Source organism: Loa loa, assembly GCF_000183805.2.
Source record: "Loa loa unplaced genomic scaffold supercont3.146, whole genome shotgun sequence".
NCBI classification, from domain to species: domain Eukaryota; kingdom Metazoa; phylum Nematoda; class Chromadorea; order Rhabditida; family Onchocercidae; genus Loa; species Loa loa.
Genome location: NW_018108326.1, coordinates 59009 through 67055, shown reverse-complemented (window position 1 = coordinate 67055; position 8047 = coordinate 59009). Strand labels below are relative to the sequence as shown.

At 31.4% G+C, this 8047-nt stretch overlaps 1 protein-coding gene across 2 annotated transcripts in view; it reads left to right on the top strand.

The window, feature by feature from the left end:
- LOAG_17891 overlaps positions 1–5652 on the top strand; it is a gene marked incomplete at its 5' end in the record, with an annotated part of 19676 nt that extends 14024 nt beyond the window's left edge. Inside the window, 11 exons of one of the 2 annotated variants that reach the window (XM_020450555.1) lie at positions 567–748; positions 999–1123; positions 1343–1392; positions 1803–1927; positions 2001–2207; positions 2603–2826; positions 3194–3326; positions 3546–3652; positions 4007–4239; positions 4436–4650; positions 4899–5652. In XM_020450555.1, coding sequence (XP_020305752.1) covers positions 567–748; positions 999–1123; positions 1343–1392; positions 1803–1927; positions 2001–2207; positions 2603–2826; positions 3194–3326; positions 3546–3652; positions 4007–4239; positions 4436–4650; positions 4899–4922 — 1625 coding nt within the window. In that variant the 3' untranslated portion in view covers positions 4923–5652. Of the gene's footprint in view, positions 1–566; positions 749–998; positions 1124–1342; positions 1516–1802; positions 1928–2000; positions 2208–2602; positions 2827–3193; positions 3327–3545; positions 3653–4006; positions 4240–4435; positions 4651–4898 lie in introns of both variants that reach the window. The other variant, XM_020450554.1, reaches the window with a different exon arrangement.
- Between the last annotated feature and the right edge of the window lie 2395 nt (positions 5653–8047).

Sequence of the window (8047 nt, the reverse complement as noted above, 5' to 3'; positions counted from 1 at the left end):
CAACGAGTTAAAATTTGTAACGCTATCAAATATCTAAGTGGTTTATCAGGAGTGAATGATTCTTAGCTATTCGGAGTGCTTCTAAAATTTTTTTTTTGTGATTATTCGTATAAGGCATTACACAGTTAATTAGTATCAACGTTTCAATATTATATGCTCGTTTTGGTTGGCTGAAATACAATGAAATTTAAAATGAGTAGCAATGCATCTCGTTTTGGTTGGCTGAAATACAATGAAATTTAAAATGAGTAGCAATGCATAGTGAAAATTTTGAACAGTGATAGCCATTAGTCACTTGGTAAAGAGGCTTACGATCTGGAAAATTAATGTTGCGAACAACTTATATCACAAGGATTGTATGATGAGAATTGATGGGCGTATATATGATGAAGTGGTTTAGAATTTCATGACCTGAACTGGATGATCTTTGAAATATATAAGATTAGGAACATATCGTATGTATCATAATAACAAACATCTAGCGTTCATTTATCTATTGAATTAGTCTTTTAGCTCGCCTCCAAAACTGTAAATTTTTCGTACTTTCATTTTTCTTACGTTTCCAGTATCATCACTGTATGGAAAAATGCATATGTCTCAGTTGAACGAATTAACAGACATGCCATCATCAGTTGGACACACTTATGCTAGTAGTCGTACTCATATGAAATATATTGGAACCGTTGATACTCGCTCAAATCTTTACATTCGTCCTTTTGAACCAGAAGATCAACGAGTTATAAAAGAGGTTTCCTTTCTTATCACATAATGCTGATTTCTATATCTTTACCGCCAATCCTTTCACTGGCAGCTTTTTTGATAGAAAAGCTTTCGTTTTTGAGCGAAAATACCGATTTGCCAAGACTTTATAAGTAAAATTATAATATATTTTGGGAGGAAAGAGTATTTAACAAAATTTATTAAATCTCTTATACATTTAATACATATCTAATATGTTTCTCGGCTTACTTCAGAACTTTTTACGTCCACTTTTCCAGATGCTTGATAATTTGATAACAGAAGTTTGCATAATGGATGCTGAGAATGGTTGGCACAGGCGTCATATTCAGCGTGTTTTCGAAAAACGTCAGGAAGAAAGAAAGCGACGCGAAATGCAGCAAAGGTACTACATTATCTTTTCATTATTTTAGCTTTTCAATGTACAATTTTTTTTTTAAATTGATTACCTTAGTAGTGGAATTAACTACTGTTTGGAAGATATCAATTATTATTTTGTGGAACACTTTTTTGTGTGTTTTTTTTTTTCAATTACCGTGCTCCTTTATTTGCGCCCGCATGTTCCTTATTTCCATATTGCCAATAATAATTTCTCAATTTTCAGGGCACTGAAGATGGAACGACTTTCAGCACGACAACTTGAAATTGAGCTGGGTGAGCGCATTGAACGATTCAAGAGAGAAGTCAATAAAAGGCGTCTTAAGTTAGAGGAAAGAGCAGAGGCCGAGGCCGGAATGACTGCGCCATGGCGCCGGCCTCGAAGTAGGCCTGAGAAGAGTGAGGCTTAAAAGTTAATCGAAAACTGGGAATACTTAAGAAAGAAAAGGGAATTTGCGACTAATGAATTTTATTTTGTAGATGCTTTTTCCAATATCTTAATTATTTCGAACAGGTTGGGGTTTTGCCTACTATTAAGCAGTTATCTGCACATTACTGAGGTAAAACTTAGCTGATTTGAAATTTTAAAGTTTTAAATATTTTAATTTCATTCTTATACTCTGATGAATTTTGATTTTTCAAATAGAGCTTTTATCAGTTTCTTATAAATCTATATATTTTTGCAGGAGTGCGTGAGCATTGCACCGCTTCAAGTGCACAGTTACACGCTATAGCAGGAATGCCGGTAGAACCAAGTACTATATCGTTAGGTGGTATAGTGCATCCCGACGAAACAGCACCGTCCAATAAGGTTTTTATTATACTGATCTCTTTCACATAAATTGAACAGATTTCTGATTTTGATTTTCGTGATTAAATTTTAGATGGATGAACAGTCGAGTAGTCATCTTCCAAGCGAAAGCGGTAGTGTGCTTTGTCCAAAAACTACGGGATTAATACCGGATTTGTCCATTCAGCAACGTTCACCGCAATTATCTCCAAAGGATCAATCTTTACCGGATTCTGGACAGCAGCAAATGGAAGATCCCTCACAACAACGACGTAGTGAGAGAAGCAAGAAGAAAAAGAGTGTAAATTTTTTGCCTTTTTAAGGAAAGTAATATGGAACAGTCAGTAAGGCATCTTCAGCAATGTACCGCCGTACTTTATTTGCATGGATAACTCTTTCTGCTTTATTAAATAATGAAATGTAAAAATTAAAAAGTGGGAAGTTGGTAGAGGGAGGATGAAGTCCCTTTGTGATTTAATGAAAGTAGGCTTCTTGTTTTTTCCATATTCTGTACAAACGACTTCATTATTTAAAATTAACCTCACTTTACTTTCTGTAATTTTGGTTTGAGTATAATTTTCCGCTTTTTTGCAATGAATTACTATGATGAAAAATCAAACTTGCTACTATCTTCATAGAAATTCTATCAGCTCTCTTATTCCATAACTTTTTCTGTTGTGATTTTGCTAATTCTAGTTGGACGAAATTTTCATCAAGACTGAAGTGATGTCGACATCACAGATGTCGGCTAGTAGCGAAACGAAACCAAATGGAAAAACTCGAAAAGAACAACGTCATGTTGCACGTGGAACAACTCCTTCGACGTCGTCGCGGCCAGGAACAGCATGTTCGGAATCTATTCCAGACATTGATACCACAAAACGACACTGCAAATGCAATCAGCCGTATGACCCGAAAAAGTCATCATTCATTTATTTATTGTGCTTGTTTGAGCTTTTGTGATGTGTTTGTTTTATAGTTTTTGACGCTTTTGAAAGTACAAGTTGATGAAATTTAGTTTTCTTACTATCAATTTAAAATTAACTGATAAAACAGACTATAATTATCTGAATGAGCCTACCATGCATTGTCTTTGATATGTCTTGTGTGGTAAAGCTCATTCATCATTTCGTTGTTGTATGATAGTCCTTGCTATGTACTACGAAATATTTCTCTTGTAACAGCGACGATACAGGACAACTCAATATTGGAGAAAGCTTAGATTTCATTAGTGAAATGAAAGAAATAATTTCTCAAGCTTTTGAGTTTTTAGTTATTTATTTTCAGGTTTTATGTTGGTTGCGATTTGTGCTATCAGTGGTTCCATGGTAAATGTGTTGGTATATCGGAAAAGAAATCAAAGAAAATGACAAATTGGGTTTGTGCAGATTGTGCCAAGGAGCAAAAAGGTTCAGAAAAGGTTAGTTTCTGCCTTGTATTAGTTGTGCTATCGTTGGGTTATTAAATTAATTTCTGTTATTCCTTACCATTCTAAATTGAATAGAATGCTTGGTAATTTTGACAGTGCCGTTGAACTAAGGGTCTGCACTGATTTTTGAATTATCTAACAAGAAAACAAAAAAGACATTGTTCATACACTTTATAACTATAAATTTATTTTCAGTTCACTCGATTTCAGGAGTTGTATTGTGTTTGTCAAACTCCATATGATGATTCGCAGTTCTATGTTGGGTGTGATGGATGTGAAGGATGGTTCCATCCACAGTGCGTTGGCATCACTCAAGAGTAATTTTTTTTTAATACGCTGAAAAATACAAATCATGTTTCTTTCGCGTTTTTCTTTTTGGGATTCTTTTTGAGAAAATGAAGAACGAAGTACAGGTGTAGAACATTTTTTCTTTCTGCAGTATTTATATATTTATTTAGGACCGCTTAATTATTACAAGTACTTCAAGTGATTTAAGCTACATCTGAGAGAAAACAACTTAAGACACAAAAGTTTAGTGTTTTGTGTTCGTGTAAAACGATGAATATATCGTTCATCAAGAAATACTATAAATTAATATTCGAACAATAAACAATAATGATTACAACAATGCATGAATTAATAAGGGTTTTGCTTATTGAAGTGGAATTTAGGGAAGCCGAGAAAGCAGCTGAGTATCTGTGCCCACAATGTAAACGAAACAAGCAAACAGACTCTGAGTCGAGTACTTCATCTTCGTCGCCTTTATTGCTTGAGCGCCCTGATTTTGAGCTTCTTGAGCATGTCTTTGATAGCTTGAAAAGTCATCGTACTAGCTGGCCTTTTCGAGAAGCGGTTAATCAGAAAGATCATCCAGAGTATTATTCTATTGTTAAGAAACCGATGGGTTAGTTTTGAGAACTTTTTGATTTATCACTAACAAGTTCATTTGCTGAAAGCGCAACTCATTGCTCGATATATTTTGTTTTTCTTTCCAGTATTTTCGTAGTAAAGAAAACAGGTCAGTTCTTTTCGGTTATTCAACAAATAGATGGTGGTTAAAACCTGTTATGAGCTGCTTGAATAAAATATTCCACTTACAGATCTCAGCATTGTGCAGCAAAAACTGGAACGTTACGAATATCGCAATTTAAAGGAATTTACGAGTGATATAACACAAATTTTTGAAAACGCTCGCATATTTTATCCCAAAGATTCAGCTGCCTATCAGTGCGCTGATATCCTAGAAAAACAGTTTCGTGAGCGAATGATTAAAATTAAATCTTCGGTAGAAACACGGACAAGTGGCCAAAAAGGGGTTAGCATGCTAAAATATTCAATAAATTATCAAATGAGAAGTTAAAAGATATTAGGAAACACATTCGCAAATTTCAAGGTGAAAAATATTGAGTGGAAGCACTGGCTAGCAAGCAGTATCACAATATAAGTTCACAGTGTACAGCTTCTTGTAACACTTCTGAATTTATAATTTTTTTCTCGTGTTTTTGTTGTTATTACAGTTGAACAATTTATAGATGAGTATCTCATGGTTATAAAATGTTGCAGGAAAGTTCAGCTACAAAAAAATAATGGCACGCTAAATGGCTTTTCAAACTATGATTAGTTCGCTAAATATATCGATGGGAATATCCGGAAGTCACTCGCCGATCTCTGCTAATTAGACTTTTCATAGTCTTTTTTTTTTCGTTTTCGTTTTTCTCAGTTAATAAATTACTGTTGTTTTCTTTCTTTTTTTTTTATTTGGTCACCTTTTATTTGGCTTGATGATATGTGAATTTACTGTGTACCTTGCAGCATTGTGCGTTTTATCTCGAAATGTTGGTGAAATTTTGGCGAGATATGGGAAGCAATTTTTCTATATCACAATCACTTTTTAACTTTTGGAATATGAATGTGTCTCATAAATCAAGTTTTGACCTCACTGGAGACTAAATGTAGTGCATTTTTAACAAATCATTTTGTGAAATGAAATTATGATAAGCAAGTAGGATATTACGAGCAGTCGATTTAATTCATTCATCCGTTTTTGTGTACCTCACCTTTTTTCAATCATTTACGTGCTTGAAGCACTTTTTTTTTCTTCATCCTCCTTATTTCTGTTCTTTGTAATATTTCCATTAGAGAATAGCACATATCACCGATTTTATTATCAATGGACTTTGTGAATAACGATTGTATTGTATTACGAATTACAGAAATTGTGAGGCCTTTTATATTGTGCTATGTTTCTCTTCCATCATTAACGAATTTTTTCCTGTGAGTGAATTTTCCTGTAAATAAATAGTCTTACTTTTGCTCGAAAATCATTCGCTTCAAAAAAAAAAAGTTGAAAATATGTTAATCTGAATTTTTGGTTTTGGTTGTTTCAGTTTGTTTCAGTTCTAGCTTAAATAGAAAATTTTTGGATGTTACTATTCCAGAAGTGGTCTCTTTTGCAATATGAATGTAAGTGAACATTAATACTTTTCGCTTAGCGGAGAAATAGTAAGAAGATAAAATCATAATAAAAGAATGGAAAATAGATGTTGTGAGGAAATTGTTCAGGATTTTCTACAGCTACCTAGAATTAAAGGAATAAAACTAAGCCTAGAACTGTACTCAGTATCATTGGCTTTCTTTTTCTTGAAAAATTGAATTGAATTCCTGCTCGATTTGCTCTTCTCTACTGCATTTCATTTCCCCTAGATTGCCTAAAGACTATGTGTACATTCTGTGGAAGCCGTATTTCTATATGAAGATATTGGATTTTGATAATCCTAGATATTAAATTTTTTTTCGATGGAAAATGAAATCAAAAATTCAGAAATACGTTTGTTTAGAATTTAATCATGACAGTTAATGTTGATTTGATAACGTTAATGATTACAAAGTGCTCTAATTACAATTTCTTGGCTATTTCTATGAAAGATTAATATCTGATATATTCACGAAATTATGGTTTTTTTTTTTTCATCTTAGCACTCATATTTTAATATTTTTAAAATTTCCAAGAAAGAAAGGAAAAGTCAGTCGTTCGAGAAAACTCGAACATACGAGTAAATTTTTCATTTCAAATAATCAGATATCACAAGAATGATCTATGCTCTTTTATGCGCAAATATTCTCCATTAACGATTTATTGGTAATCTTATCACTGTCTAACATCCAACATTAACGATTTGTTGATAATCTTATCATGGTTATTTGCTTGAAAATTATTTGATTTATTTGCTTCATAAACGATCTTTCAATCAATGAAATAAGTGTCAATGATATTGAAATCAATCGATTTTGTATACTGAAAAATTAAAAATAACAAAATTATAAGAAAATTTCTTATGAAATGTGGGAGTTATTATGGATTTCAATTATATTCCGAACTTAATTTTGAAGCGAACTTTGTTGTTTATTTTTTCTTTTTTTTTTAATCTTATGGATAAAGGCGAGGTGTTTCATTCGTTTTGAAACTAAAACCTAGAAAGATTGCAGTTTTCTAGAGTAGGTTAACCTGAATGCTATAGGAAGAAAAGAAAGAGAGAGAGAGAGAGAGTAGTTGGATTAATTTGGAACTTGGTTTTTCTTTTTCTTCCCTAAATTTGCTTACAAATGCTCAAACAAACCAAAAATGCTTTATCATAATCTGTCAAGTTAATTAATTGCATTTTGAAATTTGCATAGAAATTCTGGGTAAAATACATACACTAAACTGAGTTTCATTTATTTTTTCTTTGTTTTTTCAACCAAACATTTACTTTATAATAATCACAATGAATAATTCATTCCATAATGGGATTTTCCAGTTATTGTTTTCCTAGAAGAGAAAAAAGGTCATAGGTTAATAGTGAACGAGTAATTATGCTGTATATGTAATATATTCTATACTTGTAACTTTCTATTATAATTCAAAATAAATTCATAAATTTAGAATTTATAATAGTTGATTGAGAACAAACAACGATTAGTTATAGTCTAACTTAAATTGAATGGGTAAGAGGAGAATAACAGCTTGCTATTTGTCTGAATTATCATTTTTCTTTTTTTTTTTTAAATTTTAAAAAATGATTCATTTCTACTAGATTAAATGACAGCAAATGGTCTAAAATATTTCAAAAAAAAATATTCATATGCTTAATAAAATACATACATTGATGTGATTTTTGTTTCGTTTTAGTCTTATCCATTTGCGCATTTTCTGTATGGCTCATTTCCGTGCTTGAAAATGTTCCTATCCCTTGATCAATCGATCTTTCTGATAATGATGTTGAAGATGGTTGTGACTTTCTTCTCAACATGTATCGTTGGAATTTTTTGAAATTAACAGAATTAATAATTATTATTTGAAATTAATAATAGAAGTATTATCAATAAGAATAGAAAAAAAAAAAGGAAAAACGATCATCAAACCATATTATAGAATTGATTTCCGATAATTTCTTAATTTGTTTTTGTTTTTTTCACAGAAAAATTAATTTTTCGGTAATTTTTCTTTTTTCAATTTAAAAAAAAAGCAAACAAATAAGCATTCATTTAATTACAAAATTGCTTATTTAATTTTAATTAAATAAATATTTATTGATAAATTTTGTTTATTAATATGAAATGTTTACAATTATTTTTTGATTAAAACATTAAATTGTTATCAGATCTTACTGATTGATTGATTTTATTTTTTCTATTATAATCAATTGTTATCGATCTACCATCCGATCTTATCT